Below are 26,122 nucleotides of genomic sequence, written 5' to 3' on the forward strand. Positions count from 1 at the left end.
AGCGCCTGCAAGTCCTTGTGGTTTCCCTTGGTGATTGGCTTGAGCTGCAACAATCCATCGATGTGCGTATCCACGATGACACGTTGGTTCTCGAACTGCTCGCTGATCTCCTTCCAAACTTGCTCGTAGTTGTTGTCTTGAATCATCTTCGCGGTGATCAACCCAGCTGCATCACCGACCAGAGCTTTGTCGAGGTGATGCAGCTTCATGGCGTCGGAATCGCGGGTGCGACCGATGAGGTCCTCGAACATGGCCTTGAACTTTGGCCAGTTCTCCGTCTGTCCGTCGAAGGTCGGTATCGGTGCTCGAAGAGGTTGCTGTTGCACGATCACTTGAGGCGCCACTCCGTTGGCACCGACTTGAAAGGGGCCAGCGACCGGCTGGTTGAACATCTCCATCAGCTCTTCGACCAGCACCAGCGTTTCGGTGTGAAGCTGGTCAAACACGTCGAGCACATCATCTTGTTCCTCCTTCTTGTCATTGGCAACCACTTCGATCACTTCACGATGGCGCAACACGTACTCCTGGTAGTGCGCTTCCAGCTTCTTCTCGTACACCTTCAGCGTCGCCTTGGTAATCCTCTGCGGGTTCTTCTTGGCTTCGTCAAGGGCATTCTTAATTTTCGTCACTTTTCCCTTGACCTGTCCTCGCTGATGAATCAGCGACTTCACTTCATCTGGATTCACGGGCTGCTTCATTGGCGTGTGTAACACCATTTTGGCGACCTCACTTCACTTCACTTTGAGTTTGAGTTCACTTTGCAACCTTTTGCTTGTTGCACTTTTTGTCCACGGCGTGGACGCACTTTGCCAACTTTTTGGCACACGAGTTTTTGGTTCGCAAAACACTTTGGCTGTGCTTCACTTTGGTCTCTTTAGACCCACTTGTCAGTTCTTCCTCGCATCCGCTAAAGGCCACTTTCACATGTCCGGGTTGACGGACCACGTTGACTTCCGGTTGGCGACTCTCGTTGAACGTTCACTTGAAGAACCATGAAGGTCAGCACTTTTCGCACAAATCCGGTCTGAAGGTCCGAACACTTCACACAAATCCGGCTTGAAGGACCATGTAGGAGCGCTAGGCCCGGCTCCAGGAGGGCTTGATGATTGTCCAACCTTTCCACTGTGTTGCAGGGAATTCCGTGACACAACACAGCTTCAAGGCGACAATCGGCGAGTGGACTGTATTCACGACTTTCTTCAAGTGGACTCCTTTGGCCAGGATGCAAGAAAACAGCTTGTTTCACGATGTTAACTTCTATATTTACAAGCTTAAACTGACTTACGGACTAACAAATTCATTTGGTTTTTATAACTAAAACTTCAGCATTTCTATCCGAATCTTCATTGCAAAAACATTCTTATTATTTAATCTCCTCTCGGGTGCGCAATCCTTTTTCCCTAAACCATGTACACGCCACTTCTTCTTTTCATTCATTCATTTCTTTCATTCCTATTCCCTGCTCTCCTATTGGTCTGTTTGCGCAAGCTGCCTGCTCAGACGCGCGCTGCGCGTCCTTGAGCCTATTGTGTGCTGTGAGATACATGAATGAAATATGTGTGAAAGGGAAAGGACACGAATGGTGAGTTGGTCTGCGGTTATTTACATGCTATTGTTTCTTTTCTTCTTCAATGTGTGGCGTGTATGTGCGGGTACATTTGTGTTGTGCTATGTGTTTGAAACAATGGAAGGATTAACTGACACTGTGGAAATGGATGGATTATTCTTGCAAACTTACTATACCTGACACTGTTAAAAAATCATATCGGTTGGAAACTATATCTTCTGAGCTGAAAATTGGGCAAATTAAATCTACTTTGGCGTTGGCGCCAACAACAACCATGGGTGGTCTCTCATGCTCTCATGCTCATGCTCATGTAATTATGCCCGCTGAATCTGAATCTGCCCTCAGAATTGATCTAAAGTGTCGAAAAATCGATTTTTGGTCATAGGGGAAATTTACCCATTTTAATCACTCTAAGCTGTTCGACCAATTCTCATCACTTTTGCCATTTTCCGCTATAAAATCAAGATTTTCAGATTTATCAACAATGGAAAGTTGCTTGCTCACTTTTGTTTGAGCTATTTATTACTTTGAAACAGTCAAAAATACTTTATGAAAGCTGTAATTCATGATCAAAGTGCTGATAGGCCCATAAAAGAAATAGGCTGAGAAAGGGCATAGTTCCCCTATTTTGGATTTAAATGATAATTTTACATGAAAATTTTAGGGTGGTTCAGAATTTTTATTTTGGCGGGATGACGAGATAGCGCTTCGGTGTCTTCAGAAAAGTTATAGGAAACACCATTCTGAGCAACTTTGCTGAAGGGCACAAAGCTCTATCTTCAAACAAGAAGTTTTTAGAGCCATTTCTGTAATTTATGTTGAGGCGTTTTTGAAAAAAATGAGTTTTTTGATTTTTTTTGACTCTGGCTTATGTCGTAGCGAGTAGGTGTCTTCTAGACATTTGTAAAGCTTATCAAAACACACATTTATCTTCCAAGATAGCAAAAATCGGACCTTCTAAACGAAAGTTATAGCCAAAATACGACGAAAAAGACGCCATTTTGAAATGTGAACAACTTGAAAAGGTGGTGGTGTTTGACCTCGCTCTTAGAAGCATCTGAAAGTACACATTCTAGAGTATATTTTCTGAAAATATCTCCGAGGTCTTTTTTGTTTAACTCATTTAATCTCAATTTGAAAATGAGCATTTTTAAATCGTTTTTTGTCAATAACTTATGATAGAAATAGATTGAAAATACCTTTTTAAAAATAAAAATGTTCATTTTGACAAGTTCTACAATTGTCTAGAAGGTCCCAAAAATGTACAAAATAATCTAGTAGTTGTAAAAGAAGAAACAAGTTTTAGCTGAAATATTTCAGGAATCAACAAAATAATTAAATTTATTCCCCCGTTCTATACAAATGCCGAGAATAGTCATCGTGTTTTGATTGAAAATTAGTCCTACCCCGGAATGTGTAAATTTACCTCTTTTTAAGTGTTTTTTTTTCACTTTTTCAGTCTTAATTGTGGTAATATTACATTATAAAAGAGGTAACATTCAACCTTCACATTTTCCCCTTTCCAAATGTTTACAATTTACCATGGTAGGACAAAGAAAGGAATTTGGAAGACGGGGAGTGTTGATGTTCCACTTTTTTCATAGTATTAAGGGAAAATCTTTGTTGTTTGTTTTTGATTTCGTGATTGGAATACTTATTTAAATGTTTTGCGAAATTACCCAAACGCAAGTGTACACTGGACGACTTAAAAGTATTTATTTTCAGCGCATTTAGCTCACCCCACTGCTCTCGACAGCTTGGAACCGATCCATTAGCCGGTTTCAAGTTCATCGCCAGCGCGAAATAGCCATCACCTATTGAATCTCTGACACAACCGCCACTCACCATGAATGAATCATCGATTTTTTTTTTGCGTTTATTTCACGACCGAGACTCTTCTTCACAAACTGCAATCATTGATTCGCCTGACGAGCTCGAGTTGCCAATTGGTTATACATATGGATGTGATGGCAACACTGACTGGCCTAGTGCCGCAGAAGTGGTGTCGTCTGGATTGCTCCAATCAGTCAGTAGCAGACAGACGGGACGGATCAATTACAACTGCGCACCAACACCAGCCGGTAATCCGTTAGAATCCAATTGCGGATGAGTTGTCCCTTACACGCGCCGGTCATACCAACCAACTTCAGGCATTGTCTTTGATCACGCGTTAGTAAACCAGATTAGCCGCGCGCGCTAAATTCAAGGCATGACGAGGTCGTTCGTGACATTTTTTCGGGGGACCACCCGGGGTGAAATTGGACCTACTCCGAACACAAAAAAAATCGGGATCCCAAACCGGATCCCGCAATAAAAAGAGACACTTCCGTGCGTGACTTTCTCCACGATTTGGCCATTATCCATCGTCATCAGTTCAGCTCAACCCTAGGGCCAAAGGTCTATACTACCTGCATTGTCACCTACATATCGTTGCTGAGACCCAGAAGGTAGACAACTCCCATGCATTTCCGAAGGCAGACCAGACTCCAACGTTCGACAAAGATGATGAGAACTGACGTCTTGACGAGCTGGCGAACACGACACAGAGGAAAAAAGGGAAGAAAGAAAACACAAACAAAAACATCCAAAAGACACGCAAAATCCGCGTGTGACCAAGTCATTTCCTCATCTGATCTGTTCCTCACACAAACACACGCACACAACGTAAAGCTACTACTTAAGGTGCCGGCTCAAGAGAGGTTAGACTGTGTGTTAATTATTCACCGTTAGGTCGGTCTATGGGTATGATGCGGAGAAACACCTGTGAAATGATGATGATATTCTCGTTGAAGGGTGGTGTTCGTGATGGAGGAAGTGACAGTGTGAAGCCAAGATATGACAGTGCGAGATTCTTCTGAAGCGTGCGCGTGCGAGTGCACATTCCGAGTAGAAATACCGGCGCGTCACTCGATTATTTCGACTCATTGAGCTGTTAAAGAAGATGATTGCGGTGGAATATGGTTGCGAATTGATCGAAACAAATTTTAGAGGTCAAGTACAATTAAGTTAAATTTTTTCAACAGTTTGTTACTTTGAACTATAAACCTTTTGAAGAATAACAAGTCTGCTCTCGATCATAACATTAATTTCACACACACTTGGCAGACACTTCAGAGGTCAGCCCCACTGCGGTTCGTTTGCCTTAGAGAGGATTCTGTAAAAGTTACAAGTATAAATACCGTCAGTAGGGGTGACATTGGGTCTGGGGAGTGAGATTGGGTCAAAGGGATTTTTACGGATTTTTCCATTTCTCAGGTTCAGGGATGGAATAATCGCAAAAAAAAACATTTTCACTTGCGAACTTTCTTCACCCGCGAAAGTGAGAGGAGGCGAATCAAGCAAAAGAAAATCGCTCCCGAAGTTCTCGAACAAAATCAACCTGTTGAAGATTTTTTGTGAATTTTCTTGTAAGTACCACTTAAACTCAATTATTTCATTTCTTTTACACACATTGTCCATCTGCAAAAAGTGACAGGTAATTTTTCAACGTGTGACGTTACACCTGCAAGTGTAGTAGTGAAATAGATGATCCACCGAATAATCAATAAGATGATTTTTTGAGTTTTCTTTAACCGATCTTTCGTGTGCGAGTGAGGAGAGCCAAGTTCCCTTCCGATTTTTTCTCTTGAAGGGCGTCAAATGATTTTCTTTTGATGATTATTCTGCCATCGCTGCTCAGGTCCATTTTTGAAACTACATTTTGTTAAAAGAGTTGTGTAGGGGACTTCTAAGATGAATCTCGTTTCTAGATCCTTTCATTTTGGCAGCTGTATAAAGTTGAAGTACGTTTTTGATCAAAATTGACCTCTCGAAAAATCTACTTTTTAATATTTTTTGCTGGAATCGCTCAAAAAGATCTCTACATCAAACATTCTAGCATGTCAATACGATTCGTTCGAACAAGAAACACTGCTGGATGACTCATTTTTGCCATATCTTGCGCAATATTAGCATATATAGTTTCATTTGACCCGATTTTTTTTACTTGTCGCCCTAATGTTTCCCCACATGAACTTTCATTTTTCACCGACGAGAAAAGTGAAACACACTTGGGGAAACAACCTCGGAAAAAGTCACCCCCAAAAATATCCGTATCGCTAAACTCTCGCAGCGAAAGTGATTTTCTTTGCTTCAATTTTTCTTTGTTTTTTTTTCCTGAGCATATTTTTCCATTTGTAATTCAAAGTTTCATCATCGTGCCGTCGAGTAACCACGCTTCTTTCTTTTTTTCGGCAGCAAATTGGAAGCTCTTGTCTGGTGGCAGTGGCCCCGGCTACTGCTGACCAGCCACTTGGGAAAGGTGAAATACTCCACGGAGTTGAGAAAGGAGGCGAAAAAAAGATGAGACGCTACCGGGCCACCAGAAAATGGTTTTCACTTTACTTTTCATATTTTAATTCAGTTCACTCACATGCGGAGTTGCCAGCAGCAAGGCGCAGCAGGCCAGAGCATTACAAATTGAAAACTCTTCTTCTTTACGTGTACATTGCAAATTGCCATTGGAGGAGCAACCGTCAAAATATATATCAGCGTGGCATCGCGAACGATAAAAATCAGCACTTTTTTGACGGCCATACCGTTGGAGTTTGGGTGCATATTTTGGAAACCCTGCTGTTACGTCCGGGGGCGCGGGAGTTGAGGCGGCCAACTAACAATGCAAGATGAAAACGGAAGTGCGGCGACCACGAGCGCGGTTTCACTTTGGGCAATTTGTAAGGTTAATCTGATTTGAGATGGAACCGGACGGAAAGACATCGGCCTCACTGGCTGCAATTGGTTTGAATGATGACGGCGAGGGAGATTTCAAGCAACGACGTGCATCGTGTAGTTTTTTTTTCTCCAAATTTTGCTAGTTTTCGAAGCATGACTGTTAATTTACAAAACATAAGGTGCACTTTCAAAAATCAGTAAATTTTAAAAGTTGTATTACCTTGCAAACTTTCTTCGATAAAAAATGCTCTATTCTGTAAAATTTAACAAAACATATTTTACACCCAGCCACGTAGCCCAGTGGTAACGCTTCCGCCTCGTAAGCGGTACATCGGGGTTCAAATCCCGGCTCGGACCAACACAACCGGCGATCTTTTCCCTTCTAGATTCGATAGCTTAGTAAAGGGATGGTAGCGTATCGTCACAAACTGGACCTTATCAAGACACCTTAGGAAGACAACCTATGGAATGTTGACATTAACCTTAAATTTTCAATTTCGATAGCTAATTTTTCAATTTTCAATTCAGTTTATTTGTGAATAATCAAGATACAATGAGTTCATTAAAGTACATAACAGAGTTTTGGAGTTCCTTTCAGCTATGTGTTACATCGTAATTCAAAAGTAATTCAAAGTATTATTACTAATAAATATTAAATTGGAGGTAAGAGTAAGAAAAAGTTTTCAAAAAACTTACAGAAAGTGCAATGGGAAAATGATAGATAAAGAGAAAGCTTAACACTAGATCACAGAAAAATATCAATTATAGATGAGCAGTTCTCTCAGATTTCGGTCATTCGATTTTTTTTGGTATTTTTGAATCCGACTGAAACTTTTTTGGTGCCTTCGGTATGCACAAAGAAGCCATTTTGCATCATTAGTTTGTCCATATAATTTTCCATACAAATTTGGCAGCTGTCCATACAAAAATGATATATGAAAATTCAAAAATCTGTATCTTTTTAAGGAATTTTTTGATCGATTTGGTGTCTTCTGGAAAGTTGTAGGTATGGATAAGGACTACACTGAAAAAAATGATACACAGTAAAAAAAAATGTGATTTAAATATAACTTTTTGTCACTTAAACTTGATTGGCAAAAACACAATTTTTAATTTTTTTATTTTTTTATATGTTTTAGGAGACATAAACTGCCATTTTTTCAGAAATTTCCAGGTTGTGCAAAACATTTTTGACCGAGTTATGAATTTTCGAATCAACACTATTTTTTTCAAAAAATCGAAATATTGGTCGCAAAAATTTTTCAACTTCATTTTTCGATGTAAAATCAAATTTGCAATCAAAAAGTACTCTAGTGAAATTTTCATAAAGTGCACCGTTTTCAAGAAATAGCCATTTTTAGGTAACTTTTTGAAAATAGTCACAGTTTTCATTTTTTTTAAATTAGTGCACATGTTTGCCCACATTTGAAAAAAAATATTTTTGAAAAGCTCAGAAAATTCTCTATATTTTGCTTTTTTGAACTTTGTTGATACGACCTTTAGTTGCTGAGATATTGCCATGCAAAGCTTTAAAAAGCAGGAAAATTTATGTTTTCTAAGTCTCACCCAAACAACCCACCATTTTCTAACGTCGATATCTCAGCAACTAATTGTCCGATTTTCAATGTTAAAATATGAAACATTCGTGAAATTTTCCAATCTTTCTGAAAAAAATATTTTCTTGATTTTTTAAATCAAGACTAACATTTCAAAAAGGCGTAATATTGAATGTTTGGCCCTTTTTCAATGTTAGTCTTGATTTGAAAAAAGTATTGTTTTCGGAAAGATCGGAAAATTTCACGAATGTTTCATATTTTATCATTGAAAATCGGACAATTAGTTGCTGAGATATCGACGTTAGAAAATGGTGGGTTGTTTGGGTAATTTTCCTGCTTTTTAAACCTTTCCATGGCAAATCTCAGCAACTATAATTAAAAATAGTGTTTTTTTTGCAAATCAAGTTTTAGTGACACGAAGTTAAATTTAAAATCGAGCAATTGAGCATGAGCATGAGCATGGTTGACTGCCAATGAGCTGCTACTCCGTTATTGACAGATCAGCTGAAGTTACACAATGAACCAACAGATGAGTAGTGGGAGCTAATCATCCTCACTGTATAACCCCTGAAGATCTCTGCTTTAAGTCAATACCGGCGCCCCCCCAAGGAGATGCAGTTCAACAAAGGTAGGAATGTTAGTCCGATAGTTGAAGTTGCAGACTCATCAGACACAGAGTTTGTCGCTCTATACCTGTTGACACCGCATGAGACCGTTGAATCCACAGCATCTCCTTCAAGCATCACGGGAAGTGGGGAATTGTGTTAGTAGGGGAAGGAAAGGGAAGGTCAGGATTCATCTTGGTAGATGATATGACCAGAATGTGAACTGTGAACCATAATCGTTGCCTTCTGAGCTACGACGCTATGAGAAGGACTTATCATTCGCGTATTTTTTACTTTTACCGCCGGCGTGCCATCCGAGCAACGATGCTTTGGGATGGGCTTTCAACACGAAATGAAATTTGAATTAACGCATTATTCGGTAACGTACAATTTAAAATAGATCCGTCGTCGTGCCATCCGAGCCACGATGCTAAGGGATGGGCTTTCAAAACAAAATTAATTTTTTAGCAACGTATTATTCGTTATCATGTAAACCTCAAATAGTGTTGATACACCGAACTGTTTCAATCGATTTAATGAAATTCTTCGCGCATGACTTCTTTGCAACAAACTTCCCCACGAATTTACCCAGTCCGGACCGCGAACAACCGGCTCAACAACAGAAAGAAAATATATACACGACGACGCGAAGCCTTCTATCAATAAATTCAAGAATTTTCTATCACTTTCTCGCGGATTCTCGCGCGTCGATTCTTCAACCGATCCCCCCGACGAACACCACGCGACTGAGGGCCAAACTCCCAAGGCCACCACGCGACACTTTTTCAATGAATTCCAGAATCTTCTATCACTTTCTCGCGGATTCTCGCGCGTCGATTCTTCAACCGATCTCCCCGACGAACACCACGCGACTGAGGGCCAAACTCCCAAGGCCACCACGCGACACTTTTTCAATGAATTCCAGAATCTTCTATCACTTTCTCGCGGATTCTCGCGCGTCGATTCTTCAACCGATCCCTCCGACGAACACCACGCGACTGAGGGCCAAACTCCCAAGGCCACCACGCGACACTTTTTCAATGAATTCCAGAATCTTCTATCACTTTCTCGCGGATTCTCGCGCGTCGATTCTTCAACCGATCCCTCCGACGAACACCACGCGACTGAGGGCCAAACTCCCAAGGCCACCACGCGACACTTTTTCAATGAATTCCAGAATCTTCTATCACTTTCTCGCGGATTCTCGCGCGTCGATTCTTCAACCGATCCCTCCGACGAACACCACGCGACTGAGGGCCAAACTCCCAAGGCCACCACGCGACACTTTTTCAATGAATTCCAGAATCTTCTATCACTTTCTCGCGGATTCTCGCGCGTCGATTCTTCAACCGATCTCCCCGACGAACACCACGCGACTGAGGGCCAAACTCCCAAGGTTACCACGCGACACTTTTTCAATGAATTCCAGAATCTTCTATCACTTTCTCGCGGATTCTCGCGCGTCGATTCTTCAACCGATCCCTCCGACGAACACCACGCGACTCATTAAATTTAAAATCGAGCAATTCCAGCCCAAAACAGGAATTTTTCAGGTACTTTTTTCTCGACCCTCTCCGATTTCAATGAAACTTTGCAGACATGTTATCCTACGCTTATATAAGCCATTTATATGTATATGGAGCCAGTTCCACACGATAATGACATTTGAGAAGGGCGTAAGTGTTTTAAATATTTTTGTAATTCGGAATATAAATATTTCTGAATCTCGAAGCCGTTATATCGTATCAAAAAGTGGTCAAAGACAAACTTGTAGGAAATTTGACAAGCTTTTCGATAAAAATACACTGAAAGAAAAAAACACTCAACTTTTATAAGATTTTTTGATTTTTAAGTTTAAAAGTCATCTTTCCGCCCACGATTTTTTTTCGTTCAAAATTTTTGTGAAGATAGCTTAAGATGTAACAAAAAGACTCACGAAAAATTCAGGATGGAGCATCTCACCTAAAAAAATACAAAAATCATTTACTGAAACTGTTTTTTTGAAAAGTGTTCTAAACTTCAAAATTTTCAAAAACCGAATACGGGAATCGATTCTCCAGACAATTTTACATAAAAGTCTCCATATTTACTACTGTCCTAAGTCCTATCCTTTTGAAGTTATAGCGGTTTTTAAAATAATAATGTTGAAAAAATAGGTTTTTTATGGTTTTTTTTGGCAATTTCTATATGACAGACTAGATTTTTCAGTCTCGTAAATATTTTTACCGGAAAGCTCGTCCAACTTCCCATCAGTTTTTCTTTGACCACATTTCAATTGGATGTATGGGCAACAACATCGGAACTTTTGTACCAAAATTATAGCCAAGAGACGACGAAAAAGACGCCATTTTGAAATGTGAATAACTTTTAAAAGGTGGTGGAGTTTGACCTCGCTCTTACAAGCATCTGAAAATACACATTCTAGAGTACATTTACATAGCTTGGTTGATTTGACATAATCAATTCAAAGTGTACATTTTCAATCTTAAATTAGTGAATATCAAAACCACGGATAAAAAAAAACTTTTCAACGATTTTTTTGCATTATTGTATACTATTTTTATTCCGTTCCGTTGCAAAACTTCTTACATTTTCTGTCAAATTCGAATGACAAAACGGCCTACTTATCATCGCGAAAAATAACAGTGCTGAAAAGATTTTTCAGTACCCATTATAAATGCTGAAAAGTTCAAATTTTCAGCACTTGTAATGCAAAGTAATGCTTTTCAATACTGCTTTGGAGTTTGACACTTATTTTGACGGCAAATAAAATTAAAGCGGGAAATCAAACGTTTCACTGAAAAAAAAAATCAAATTTTAAGTGTGTTTGGGCCACTTTAGGGAGCAAGGAGGGGTTGACTTTAGCCGACATCGCCGATCAAACCTTGAATCGCAACCAATCGTGAGCAGCAATCACAAGCAGCAAGCGATTTGTTTGATCACAAGATCACAGCGATTAAATCCTTCGATACTGGCTTACCCTACGGAATTGTCTCAAAAGGCTGAATTTTGTCTTTTCTTCTGAAGAAAAAAGGTCTCAAAAGGTCGTATTTCTTGAATGGCAGGATGTTTAAGACATTTTGTATTTTGTTCATATTTTCACGATTTTTATTGGTTATGATGTGAAGAGATACAGTAAAGTAACGAGTTATTATTATTATTATTATTATTATTATTTTTTGAAACGGAAGAATGGATATATGAATACAGCAATTCCTCACGAAAACAGCATGATTCGAAAAAAAAGCTCTCCGATCGGGCTCAACATTTTTCTGGGGAATTTTTGGCCGAAATAATTAGCCGTGTGGTCGAAAAAATTGTCATTTTCGCCGATTTTCGCAAAAGCCATTTCAACCGATTTTAGCTGTCTTGGACGCAAACGAAAGGGTATTAGATAGGCTTTTAATGAAAAATAGTGCAAAGATTCAAATATCTAAGCTAACACTTGAAAAGGTCAAATGAAGCTTTTTTGAAAATAAAAACTGGCTTTTTCGACGTGCCGCGCACAATTTGCCTTATGAGATTCGGCCTTTTGAGCATTTGGTTTTATGGGATTCGACCTTATGAGAGTTTTGCCTTTCGAGTCATTTGGGCTTTCGTAAGAGCCCCTACCCTACTCCGCTCGTAGGCGATACTCCCACAAAACATTTTCAGGGAGATTTTTCAAAAGCAATCGAACAAATGCACACTCATAATGGTCCAATAGTGAGGTAAGTTTGAATCTAGTTTGATGCATTTTTCTTTTTTTTTTGTTCAGAAAAAGCACTTACAGGTTGTAATATTCAACGACTTTTCTCACAAAGAAAACATATCATAAAGAGTTTCTTTGCTAAAATAAAATCGGCCCAAGAAGTGGCCGAAAACAAATGTTGCTCGCAGTATCACTACCAAATTCGACTCTCGTACTTTAGCAAACCTTGCACGCCGCATACCTTCTTGTTAAAACTCGCAAACCAATAGTGTTACGTGATTCTTTCAGGTTGCCTACTGAGTCGGTATGCTCGCTCAACCCAAACCCAACTGTGCGGGCTGCGCTCGCATTGAAAACGTGTTGTCCACTCTGAACATGGGCCTCAACTTCAACGCTGCAGCATGACTTGGAGAAATGGTGCGCGGAGCTAATGTTTTCCACAACACAAAAAACCATTTCTTCGACCTCGGCAGCAGCCTCGTTGGCGGCGGCGGCGACGACTCTCGTTATGAAGACCGATGTACTCGATGATGATCGTACTCAAGTATTCGACACCACCAGGGTTCAATTGGCTTTACCAACACAATACAAAACTGCCGACATCCATCACCAGATGGCTAGGCATTTGGCGTTTTGCTGGTCACTTATTGGCCGCGGGTCGGACCAAAGTCGGCTTACTTTGTATGGGGAAAATGCATAAAGGGAGGCACAGTAGAAATGGCATGATAAAATTCAAATAAAACCCCAACTTTTATTGTTGATATTTGTCGACGTGCCTTCCGAGCGACGATGCGGTGCAGTGGGGTCAAACATAACGCCTTTCAAACCATTTTTTTGTTACAGTGGCGCAGCAAACTCCGTGCTGTACACGATATTTAAGCGCTTTTTTGGCGTAATCCGTACACCACATTAGATCATCGCGCGCCAACCTGCTGCCCGTCCCCATGCCTTCACATTCGTGAAGAAGCTCTTGCCTTATACGGAGGTGGGGAGGCCTTCTAAAGTGGACCAACGGAAAGCCGCCCCGAGCAGCGTAAAAATTAAATTAATTAACTAATTGCCAAAGCCGCTCGGATTCCACGCCACAACTGCAGGCCAAAAATGTATAGAGTGCCACGGGTAGAGTAGAGTAGAGAATATAACGCTATCATGGTTTGGATGAAGTAAGCCGATAAACGTCGTAACAAACACAGTCGCCACCAAGTGTTGACATTTAGCAGAAGTCGGCCCGGTCATAACGGCATCTCTCGGCGGGAGTACGATTGGAAACCGATGGGGGTCAACGTATAGATAAATCGACGAGAAGCTGCCCACACCAGTCTGTGGGCTGATGTTGTCGAGCAGTTGAACTGAACTGTATTAAGAAAACATGGAATTTGAATAAGAATCTTTTTGTTCGATTCTCTGGCGCCTTCCACAAATGACGTAGCTTTTCAGCAAATCGTCAGCTGTGTGCTATCTTGGGACATAGACCATTTTGGTCGAAAATGAGTTAATGATGACGTTTTGCTATACTTAAAAAAACACTACAAGATGCTTTAACCCAATTTTGGAAACTCGCTTCCGTTTCCCGGATATCGCAATACACACTTGGGACATAGACCAATTTATCATCAAAATGATTGTGCACACTTGTGACACGTCATACATGTTGTTGGAAAATGTGGAATTTTTTTCTTGTTTTTCACAAATTTATGTACACACATACTTTCTAAAGGCAATGCAACCTTTTGTTTATAAAAATATACTGATTACGTCGATTAAACCATTGATTGAGCTTTGTTTTAGTTTGTATGGGAATTCTGTGCACACTTGTGACACGTAGTACAATTTTACTTTCGAAACACACTTGTGACACGTGCTTTTCAGATTTTTGTTTACATTATTTACTGTATCTTTTAACTGGTGTTTAGTTGAAACTTGGAGCGTTTGTTAAGCGATGGTATACGAACCGATTGCTTCAAAAAATGTGGCTCTATCATTCATAGTTTTGAAATTATTTACCAACAAACTTTAAAAATCGATTTTCTCGAAAAGTACTAAATGGTCGTTGTCACAAGATAGCACACAACTGACGAAATGCCAAGTTTGATTTTGTCTTATGTTCAATTCCAATTAGCTCCAATCGGGAAGGAAAAAAAACGAATGAGAAAACGGATCTCCTCTCTTGCGCACAAAAGATTTGTAAAAAAAAATAATAAAAAATTCATCATCTAGATTATTTGGCGGAATACAGATTTCACTACACCCTAACCAATAATCATGATTGAAAGTGTGTGAAAAAAGTGTACACGTGGTTTGTGGATGGTCCCTTTGCAGTTTTGCAAATAAGTGCGTCCCTCACAAACCAAAAGAGTGCTAAAAAGTGCAAAAAATGCCTCACGGCAAGAAAAAGAGGCGGTCCTCACAAGCAGGACCGACAGATTTGAAGAAGCTAAAGAATGCCGAAGCGCTACCTGCAAAGCCAGGCAGTTTGAGCAAGGACGCTCACGATTCGTCTGGGAACCAGTTCGCTACCCTCCCTGTGGACGTGAGCGAGAAGGAAGAATTTGAACGACGGGAAAAGTTGCCACCCATTTTTGTGAAAACATCGTCATCGGATTCGGTGCGAAAGTGGCTGACCGGGTTTATCAAATCTGGTGCTTTACGAGCTTCCATTCGCTTGTGTGCTGATAGACTGAAAATTCTGCAACCTACCAGAAAGGATTACAACTACGTTCGGGATTTCTTGAACAACACAAAGATCGAATACTACAGCCATGACGATCCAGGTAAACGACCCATGAAACAGGTCCTCCGAGGTCTGTACGACATGGATGTGAGTGTGCTGAAAGAAGAGCTCAAAACTCTTAAGTTGTACGTGATCGAAGTCTTCAAGATGACGAGACACAACAAGGACATCAAGTATCGTGATCAGCTGTACCTGGTTCATCTCGAGAAAGGATCGACAACGCCGTCTGAGCTGAGAGCAGTTCTGGCAATCTTCAACATCATCGTGACCAGACATGCATTGGCACTGCACGCGGTTAGCACGCGTGCTATTTGAACGGATAGCACTGCGCTTTCAATCATAGCACTCGCCCTGGCACTTGAGCAAAAATGGTAACTAGGTTGATTTTTCATTTGTTGATTTGAAATTTACCGTCATCATTGTCTAGAATGTGATGAAACTAAAAACAACCACATTTATCTGTAAATTTGGTGCAGTGCCAGTGTTCAAGAAATGTAAGCAGAAGATCCATGGTTCAGATCCCTTCAAGGTAAACTTTTTTTTATGTAGCATAAAACGTAACACTATTTTTTTATCAACGCAGATTATTGTCCTGGAATCAAAATAATGAGTTGCAAAGAATAATGAAGTTTATCGGAGTGAAGGACCCGAAAGTCAGTTCCAGGTGACCTGGAGACTTGATAGGGACGTGGCCTGGCTGGCAGTTGATGGGAGAAGAATTTGAATTTTAATTCTCTGAAGTTTTGCAAGCCCTGAGATTAAATTTTTATGGAAGAATCTAGAAAAAGGTATGTTGCAGTTGTAATAAATTCCCGCCGTTGACCGATGATCAAATTTGCTTGAAAAAATTTTATTAAAAAGACTCACTAAAAAAGGATTAAATCCTATGAGTGCTAAATAAGAGTGCTAATTAATAGCACTAGCACTGGGCTGGAGTAGTATGCTTTGAACTTGGTGTGAGTGCTAAATTTGAAGTGCCAGTGCAGAGCGTGCCAATGCACGTCTGATCGTGACTTGGGAACGTTATCGTTCAGTGCACCGTGACGTGACACAGTGTTCGAACTGTTTGCAGTTTGGGCATGGTGGAAGGAACTGTTTCATCAAGAGTCGTTGTGCAACCTGCGGAGGTGAGCAACTCAAGCTTGCGAAACAATCAACGAGAACATCGAAGCCAAATGCTTCAATTGCGGTGGCGACCATTCTACCAAGAATCGTAGCTGCCCAAAACGAGCTGAGTTTGTAAAAATTCGGCAGCAAGCGACGACGAGACACCAACCAAATCGTCGCAAAACTGTTGATTTTCATGCTTTGGCGTCATCATGAGCGGGAGCTGCTTGAGTGGTTTCAAATCTGCGTGGGTGCAAAACTCGTGCAGAACAAGTAAGAACGCTTGGAGGATTTATCTTAAAATACAGTTCGTAGTTTACTCGTTCTAATGATTATCAATAATTCAAAGAATTTTTATTTTAGTTTTAAGTTAGGGTTGGTTGTTAAAGTTATTTTTTTCTTTTTTACCCAAACCGAATGCAAAAATGTAAAACAATTTGAAGTAAATAAACGAATGTGAACAGTTAATAATAAAACGAAAAATGTAACAATGATGAAAAGCATTTAGCCATACCACTTAGAATGTAAATGAAATGTAATTATTCGCTCTACAGCATTGCCTTGGCGTTCTCGATTGCGAGATTCCTACTCGAAACTAAGTGTCCGAAGGCTTGATTGTTGAGGCAATTGCAAACCTTTTTTTACACTTAAGCTTCCATCCACCCCGGGATTCGAACTGACGACCTTTGGATTGTGAGTCCAATTACCTACCAGCGACTCCACCGCGGCAGGACCCAGGGAGACGACTCCTACACCTGGACTGAGCTAACGACCTAACATTTTTATGTTAGTCCGGGGCCAACATTTACTTCCCGTCCGACGGAATCAGACAAATCTCGTCTCAAATTTTGCCACCGGGACCTTCTGGGATCAAACCCAGGCCGACTGGGTGAGAGGTAACTACGCTTACCCCTACACCACGGTCTCGGACTTCAAAAAAGACATATTTAATTTTAAAAAAAACTATCATCTGATAATTTCTGCACTAAAATATCAGAGAATGTTATAGCAACCGTTACTATAGTTGTAAGATCCCGTGATTCTCAGTAATTGCATTCTCACTCACACTCCTTCTCTTTTTCTCGACATAGCGTTTTCATCGTTGAGTATTTTGTTTTCTCAGGAAATCGCAATGAAGTAACGGGAAAGGGCGTTTTGGAATTTACGGGGCACTTATTAATTTTTTTTATTATTTTTTTTTTCCTGCTGAATCTGCGGGGGGTGATTGTGAATGTGAGAATGAGAGAGTAAAGGAGAATGTCAAACGCGAATGTGTAAAAACAAAAACGTTGTCAGCTATTCGGCGATGGGAGTATCAGGATCACTAGCGTGCACACTGCACAGTGTGAGGCAACTGCCCCACCATCCTTAGAAATTTTTTCTAAATTTGGTCAGGGGGTGTCCATAAATGACGTATTTTTTTCAAAACGTCCATATTATTTCCCCACCTTCCTCAAAGAGCTGGGCACGCTAGATATCAGGATGGAATGCAAAGCAGTGATAAGCATTGATTTCTTTTATTATTACGTAACGCAGTTGGGGGAGGGGGGGCGGGGGGGGGGGGTTGGAGGCTGTGTTACGCTCCATACAAAATTTTAAAATAATGTATGGAAATTTTGAAGGGGGTAAAAAAATCCAAATTTTTGCGTTACTTAATAAAAGAACGCTCCCTAATTGGGCCTGAGTTTCAGATAATTGTAATCACTGAGAAATGAGAGCTTAAGAGCGAGTTTTTCACCAATGTGTAACAGGTCGTAATCGCAGTTTTTCTCATAGTTTTTCGATTTTGCTAGAACAAATATTTTACAACGTTAGTTTTTGGCCGGTAGGCCACCATAGCGGCACTTTTTAGTCTCAATTTTATCATATTCGGAATCCTCGGACAATTTCACGTAAGTTAGAAGTATTGGAGTTGTAAATTTGATTGGAAAAATTGCCATTAAGAATGAATTAAAATATTTTTTAACAATTTGTTTAATTAGGGGTAAACAGGGTTTCGCCTACTTGATACAGCATTTGACGTATTGATCACAGGGTAAATAAGATCTATTTCTTTTTTCAAAAATGTTTTATTTAATTATATTTTAAATAAAATTTACAATTCCAATACTTATAACATACGTGAAATTGTCCGAGGATTTCGAATATGACAAAATTGAGACTAAAAAGTGCCGCTATGGTGGCCTACCGGCCAAAAACTAACGTTGTAAAATATTTGTTCTAGCAAAATCGAAAAACTATGAGAAAAACTGCGATTGGCCAAAAAGTTAATACCATAGGCTTATAGTCCATGTAATTACCTATCTTTTGACCTATGGGAGTATGGGTGTTGGAGGCTGTTGCAAAAAGATATTAAGGTTTAAAAAAAATCCATTTTTAACAGTAATTTGCAAAAACTATGAGAAAAAGTTAAACCAATCCTGGATGTCTATAGCACATTTTGAAGGGCTTCGAAAGACCATTTGAATGCATTTTAGAGAGTTGGAATTGATGAAGTTTTACGGAAATGCGAGCAATTTTAAGAATTTTCATGTGTTTTGGACCTCAAACTTCAATGCCCGTTTTACCCCACTTCCTTTTGTCGTAGAGGGCTCATATTTGGCATGAGTTCATCTCATGCATAGACAAACAAACGCTGAAAATTTCATCCAAATCGGAGCACCTCGATACGACCTCTTGAACAAACCGAGCAATATTTACAAATACTGCCTCTTAAAATTATTACACTCCTGTTGATTTGGAAATATGATCAAAAATTACCGGAAACACCTTAGATTAAAAGCCATATACCGTATGTAAAAAAAGTATTTACACCCCTTGGGCACTATGCACATTTTGTGATGGAACATCTAAAAAATATAATGTTGACAGAAACCTAGTACTACACGTTTCGTTCAGATATTCATGCCAAACATTTTGCTACAAAAAGCTCATGAAAAGATAATTTCTATAAAAAGCAACAAGTACTATTACAAAAATCAAAGAAGGTGCAAAAAAAGTTTGTACACCTTTCAAAAAATTAACATAAACCAAGTTATTTGTTGACAAATCACCATAAATTCAGTCCTCTAACTTCAAATAGACATCCTTGACTGATTGAAAAATAATGTGGATTGAATGTTAAGTTTTCTAAAAACTTAGTATAAAATATGATATAACTCTGGAAATTCTATATAAAACTTATCTAAACTTAATTTTGCAAACTTGTAATTCAACTAAATGTCAATATATTACCATAGAATTGCTAAATAAACATTTTGAAGTGAGTATTACACCGTTTTGGGGGTCTTTGTATCGATAGAATAGATTTTTCGTTGGAATTTCGTACCAACACGGAATTACGTCGTCTGAAAATCCGCCGGCATCTGAACCGGTCCACAATTCACAAGTCAACCTATGTGGCATCGGAAAGGGCATAAAATGTCCGATCTTTTGATACCCATACATCCAGGTTTTCTATAAAACCCACGTTTTTAAATACCTAAGCAAAAATAAGTTTGATTCACGAGAACAAAAATTACAAAATTCCATACATTTTTGGCAGATTGCTCAAACGAAACCATAACAACGTTATTGCCTAGGTATTTAAAAACGTGGGTATCTGGGTATCAAAAAATCGGAAATTTTACGCCCTTTTCGATGCCACATAGGTTATTGTGAATTGTGGACCGGTTCGGATGCCGGCGGATTTTCCGACGACGTAATTCCGGGTTGGGACGAAATTCCAACGAAAAATCTATTCTAGCGATACAAAGACCCCCAAAACGGTGTTAAACCCACTTCAAAATATGTATTTAGGAATTCTATGGTAATATATTGACATTTAGTTAAATTGAAAGTTGGCAAAATTAAGTTTAGATAAGTTTTATATATAATTTTCAGAGCTATACAAACTTTTTATACTAAGTAGTTGGTAAACTTTATATTCAATCCAAATTATGTTTTTAATCAGTCAAGGATGCCTATTTGGAGTTGGGCGACTGGATTTATGGTGATTTGTCAACAAATAACTTCATTCAAATATGGATTTACGACTGATGGTTGGAACGTACAGAGATTGTTTCGGCTTGCAGTCGCAGTAAAACGCGTCGATTTATATTTTGTCGTCGCCAACGTTTCGGTCCTTGGTTGGGACCTTCTTCAGGGCCTATATTATTATTAATTTATTTAAAAACCAATACATTTGGCAAACCGAAAGTCCTACTCACTTGACAATAATCAACGTTGTCAGTATCGTTGATTAAACGGAGTTGTTATAGGTTGGGGGCACAACGGTTGTTTGCACTGTAGAGAGAAGGGGGAAGAGGGGGATAGTTTAGAATTTGGGAATTTTCGTATTGGGGAAACCACTTACGTTCAAACATTAAGATCGTACAGGTAAAGGCCAAATTATCACTTAATGCATGCAAAAATCGAACGTACGAGCACTTGGGTGTAAACATTTGGGAAAACTGATACTATTGGTTGGGCAGTGGGGTTGGGGTAGTGTGTAGTGGTGTGAGGGGGGACTGGGCCAGGTTGGCGGTAGTATTAGTGTTAGGAGGTCTCCTCCTGCTGGACCCGACCATGGACAGGCAGTTGGCGTATGCACAGCTCAGTCCATCGGTGTCCGTACGGCGGTTGACCGTGTTGGATGTAGTGGTGATGTGGCACATCTCTAGTACGGGAAGTGCGGACGTCTTGTAGCTATGGTCGATGATGTGTGGTTGTTTCAGATTGAAACGGTGCTGGTGTAGAATGCAGTGTTCGATCAACGCGGTCTTTTCCCGCAGCTGTTGAACCTCCACATCCGAGTATTGGTACCCTTCTAGCAGCTTCTTGTCCAGGGCGTTGATGTAGGACTGGTGTCCGTACATACGCCGGCGCAGGTTGTTGGTGGTCATCCCAATGTAGCACTGCTCACAGTTCTGACATTGTATCTGATAGATCACGTTGTGTTTTTGTAGGTGTGGTACAGGGTCCTTCACAGAGCTGTGAAGCTGCTTGATTGTGTGTCTGGATTTGGTAGCGACCATGGTATGGGGAATGTTGTGTGTAATGATGCGTTTCAGGGTTGTTGAGAGACCAGGGATTAGTGGTATGGAACGGTAGACTGCTAGGGGGTCTTCCGTCCGTGTAGGTGTACTCTGGATGGGTTGGTGAAGCATCCTCTGGACATCTTCTTGGAGATCGTGGAGTTCCTGATCGACTCTTCGTATTTCTGTTTTCAAAACAACTTCTATACACAATTGCTAGGGACAGCTATGGGGAGTCCACTCTCACCAATACTGGCAGATATCACCACAGAGACCCTTCTGTTGGTTGCCACCACAACAGCGAAGATACCAGTGGACCACATACGCAAGTACGTTGATGATCTGTTCCTGATACTACACAGGGACCAGGTCGACGACGTGCTCAACGTATTCAACCAATACGACCCACACCTACAGTTTACGTGTGAAGTAGAAAAAGAGGGTAAACTACCTTTCCTGGATCTACTAGTCATACGCAACCCGGACAACACGCTTACTACCGAGTGGTATGCTAAGCCCATATCCTCAGGCCGACTACTTAACTTTCACTCCATGCATCCGCTGGACCAGAAACTCGGCGTAGTGTCCAACTTTATAGATCGTGTGCGCACGTTCAGTACGGCTACCAACGTGGCCCAACAAAATCAGCTGATACTACAACATTTGCGACGCAACGACTACCCTACACACTTGGTGAAGAGGATGCTTCACCAACCCATCCAGAGTACACCTACACGGACGGAAGACCCCCTAGCAGTCTACCGTTCCATACCACTAATCCCTGGTCTCTCAACAACCCTGAAACGCATCATTACACACAACATTCCCCATACCATGGTCGCTACCAAATCCAGACACACAATCAAGCAGCTTCACAGCTCTGTGAAGGACCCTGTACCACACCTACAAAAACACAACGTGATCTATCAGATACAATGTCAGAACTGTGAGCAGTGCTACATTGGGATGACCACCAACAACCTGCGCCGGCGTATGTACGGACACCAGTCCTACATCAACGCCCTGGACAAGAAGCTGCTAGAAGGGTACCAATACTCGGATGTGGAGGTTCAACAGCTGCGGGAAAGACCGCGTTGATCGAACACTGCATTCTACACCAGCACCGTTTCAATCTGAAACAACCACACATCATCGACCATAGCTACAAGACGTCCGCACTTCCCGTACTAGAGATGTGCCACATCACCACTACATCCAACACGGTCAACCGCCGTACGGACACCGATGGACTGAGCTGTGCATACGCCAACTGCCTGTCCATGGTCGGGTCCAGCAGGAGGAGACCTCCTAACACTAATACTACCGCCAACCTGGCCCAGTCCCCCCTCACACCACTACACACTACCCCAACCCCACTGCCCAACCAATAGTATCAGTTTTCCCAAATGTTTACACCCAAGTGCTCGTACGTTCGATTTTTGCATGCATTAAGTGATAATTTGGCCTTTACCTGTACGATCTTAATGTTTGAACGTAAGTGGTTTCCCCAATACGAAAATTCCCAAATTCTAAACTATCCCCCTCTTCCCCCTTCTCTCTACAGTGCAAACAACCGTTGTGCCCCCCCAACCTATAACAATTCCTCCGTTTAATCAACGATACTGGACAACGTTGATTATTGTCAAGTGAGTAGGACTTTCGGTTTGCCAAATGTATTGGTTTTTAAATAAATAATTAATAATAATATAGGCCCTGAAGAAGGTCCCAACCAAGGACCGAAACGTTGGCGACGACAAAATATAAATCGACGCGTTTTACTGCGACTGCAAGCCGAAACAATCTCTGTACGTTAAAATAACTTCATTTATGTTAATTTTTCAAAAGGTGTACAAACTTTTTTTGCACCTTTTTTAATTTTGTAATAGTATTTGTTATAGAACTTTTTATGAGCTTTTTGTAGCAAAATGTTCAGCATGAGGTCCTGAACAAAACGTAGTACTGGGTTCCTGTCAAACTTAAGATTGTTTACATGTTTCATCACAAAATGTGCATAGTGCCCAAGGGGTGTAAATACTTTTTTTATATACTGTAAATTCCAACCTAGAACATCAATATTTACAAACGTGCATATATTGTCAGTATTATTTTAAAAAATTCAAGACTTGACATCTTAACATCATTTCATTTTTTTTTCTTACTGGTAAATGAGCTGTTTTATAATCAGTAATGTGTGTTCTATTTTTTGTCTAGTTTTTTACATTTTGCCTTTCTTACTAAATTTTGCTGGAAAAATGTGTGTTTTCAAGTTTTGATCGAATAGAAGAGGTTTTTCTTTTTTACGGGTGGCGAGAGTGTCATTCTACGATGTCGCAGATAAATTCCCTGGCTGATTTTGGAATCCTGCAGTTCTTCCTGGTTCAGCGAAAAAAACATCGCTAATTCTAGCGAAGCTGATCCAACAGAGTCCCCAAAAGCCACACATTTTTCATTCATGCAAAAAAAAAAAAAAAACAATTTTTAATGATCGATAACAATACTCTCTACTTTTGGCGAACAGTAAATTGGTTCCACTCTGACAGTTAAAAATTGGGGCCGAATTGCGAACTACTATTCAGCACCCAGAATTTCACTATCAATGTTTCAAATATTAACAATATAAAAATAAACGGAAACGGGTCTCACAGCCTTGACATTTTTCACTTTCATCCCAAGATAACAAAAAAAACTAACAGCACCAAATCTCACCCTTTCTCTTCCGTTTCTGTACACAGAAAAAAAGCAATTCCCGTAATCGTGAATTAAGTTCACGAATGTGAGATCCACGAAGGAATTTATTCATGAGTATGGTGCATTTGCACCATAAACGTGAATATATTCCTTCGTGGTTCTCATAATCGTGAACTGACTTCACGGTTTCAAGAATTGATTTTTTTCTGTGTAGCTATCATTTGTAGAAAACTTCCGACAACGTGACGTGAAAAAAAAGAAAGATCAACAAAAATAACGATTGTTTTTTTCTTTTTTCATTAAAATTGAATTAAAATTGATGGCGCGCCAAACTTTGGTTAGAATCACAGTCAATTTACTGTGAACGACCCACCACGGGCACGGTTGGTGGTTTCACTTCCCAAAAAAAAGTTACGAAAGTTAAAAATTGCAGCACTTTTTTTTTTTTCTTCCACGGCGTAAGAAAAGCAGAAAGAGGGGTGGGGGGGATGAATTTCGATTGGAGATTGGAGAGTGATTGGTGGATTGGTCATTGATCGAATATTTCGCTCGTTTTCTTCTGAAGATGCCGGATCTCGAGGAGAAGTGGAAAACCGTAATGCAAATCAGGTTCCGGCAGCCTCCGTGCAATTGGTTTCTTTGTCAAGTGAGAGAGGGGAGATTGGGGCAGCTGAGTTTAGTAATTTTAGTTTAGTTTGACATTTTTGATGCAGATTGAATTAAGCAAAAATGATTTTAAAAACATAGCAAAAAAAAATATGACGATCCCCGACCCCTCCTACGCAACTGGCCAGCCAGCAGCGCATCCACGCGCACGCCAAACACCCCGAAAAATTGACCCATTTTCTCCTCTCCAATCAGCAATAATTTTCTCACAAGCAATATAATTACGACCGGAGACCGGCAAGAGAGAAGAAGAAAAATAAAAGAAGAGTGAGAGTGTTTTTTTTTTCTTCCTTCATGTTTGAGGATTACGGAGTTGTGGGTGGTGGTAGAGATGTTCAGTAGGAAGTAATGATTGATCCAAGAGATTGTGGATGGAAAAAGTGGCAATCAATTATTTCTGGTTTTGAAAAAAAAAGTAGAGGTGTAAAGATGAGTTGGGTAGATTTGTTCAAAGAACGTTATTTTGGATCGGTTCTGATTGCAAGTATAGGTGGAAGCGAAAAATTACAAATGATTTAAGTATATTTAATTGATTATCAGATTACACTCTGCTTCAAATTATATCAATTGACGAGTATAAAATGCTGCGTGTTGAAAATGGCCAAGCCAAATTGTTAATTTTCGATTTTGGTGTTTTCTCATGCCGACGTGGGAATTTGCTTTACACATTATTTAGTATAATTCAAAACGCACACTTCAAAGTTTGTTAACTTGGACAACAAACAGTTCATTTTGCTCACTCCAGTGATTGTGTACTATTGAGTGTGAGCGGAATGAGCCGGATAGTTATATCACAGGTTTCGTCCTTTTGAAGTTTATTAGAGAATTTGAGTTTTTTTTTTTTGAGAATTCTTCCCAAATCCACGGACAAACGATCATGACACGCTGGGTTAAAAAAAAATAACCCTATCCTTAGATATGACCACTTGAGTAAAATTCAAATACTTTTTGGAGCCATATTACAGAAAACTCGCTGGAAAAGATTTCAAGACCTAGTAAAAAGAACCCTTGATCCGGAAAGCTTGCTACAGACAAAACCGTTATCCGGCATATAATAATATTTCGTATCAAATTCTGAGCAAATGTCTTTAAGTGGGGACTGGGGAAGAAAAAATAATAATGTCACTCAAATATCTCAGAGTTGACTGAACGGGTCCATGTCAAATTTGTTCCATTCGATCCGGTTTGGGGTCCCATAAGTCCCTATTGAAAATTATTGAGTTTGATAAAGTGCTGTGAAAGTTATACACAAAACAAAGATTTTAGTAGATCCAAAGAGGTTGATTTTCAAATAACCTTAAGGTGAAACGGGAAGCCAGCGCCGTATTGGCACCACGACTCGAGTTTTGAAACGCAGTTTTATGGACAATACCGTAACTTAAACAAGTTCTATTGGGTTGCAGAAGACTTAGTCTAACACCACAGCGCAATTTTAAGGAAAATGCAGTAACATACAAAGTTCGACGGTAACATTTCAAAAGGCATCATGTACATTTTGACACTTTCTGGGTTATTGCATATTCTGAAAGTACTCCTAATAAGCTACCTCTCCACCAAAAATGAGCAAAAGTTACTTCAGTAAAGTCTGTTTAATCATGATTTTAAATAAAGTAACATAAACAAAATCTCTGCCATCAGCAATCCCTGTTTATATAGCCCTGTCAACCTGTCAAACAAAAGACTACATGAACCTCGTGATGAAAAAAAAGCATCATGAACAAAGCGCCATGTACATTCGGCGAAGAAAAACGAATCATAACAAAGCGCATCCCTCAATGACAGCAGG

General features: G+C 40.1%; 1 protein-coding gene and 1 pseudogene across 2 annotated transcripts in view; both read right to left on the reverse strand.

Annotated features, from left to right (window-relative positions):
• The window catches only part of LOC119765011, a 63,698-nt pseudogene that overhangs the window by 33,163 nt on the left and 4,413 nt on the right, over nucleotides 1-26,122 (reverse strand). The window lies entirely within an intron of this gene.
• Nucleotides 20,229-21,108, reverse strand: LOC119765384. The gene is made up of 2 exons (XM_038249139.1): nucleotides 20,322-21,108; nucleotides 20,229-20,251 (listed from the first exon to the last, which is right to left on the reverse strand). The coding sequence occupies exon 1, from the start codon at nucleotides 20,980-20,982 to the stop codon at nucleotides 20,425-20,427; it is 558 nt and encodes a 185-aa protein (XP_038105067.1). The 5' UTR covers nucleotides 20,983-21,108; the 3' UTR covers nucleotides 20,229-20,251; nucleotides 20,322-20,424.

Source organism: Culex quinquefasciatus, chromosome 1 (genome assembly GCF_015732765.1).
Source record: "Culex quinquefasciatus strain JHB chromosome 1, VPISU_Cqui_1.0_pri_paternal, whole genome shotgun sequence".
Lineage (NCBI taxonomy): Eukaryota > Metazoa > Arthropoda > Insecta > Diptera > Culicidae > Culex > Culex quinquefasciatus.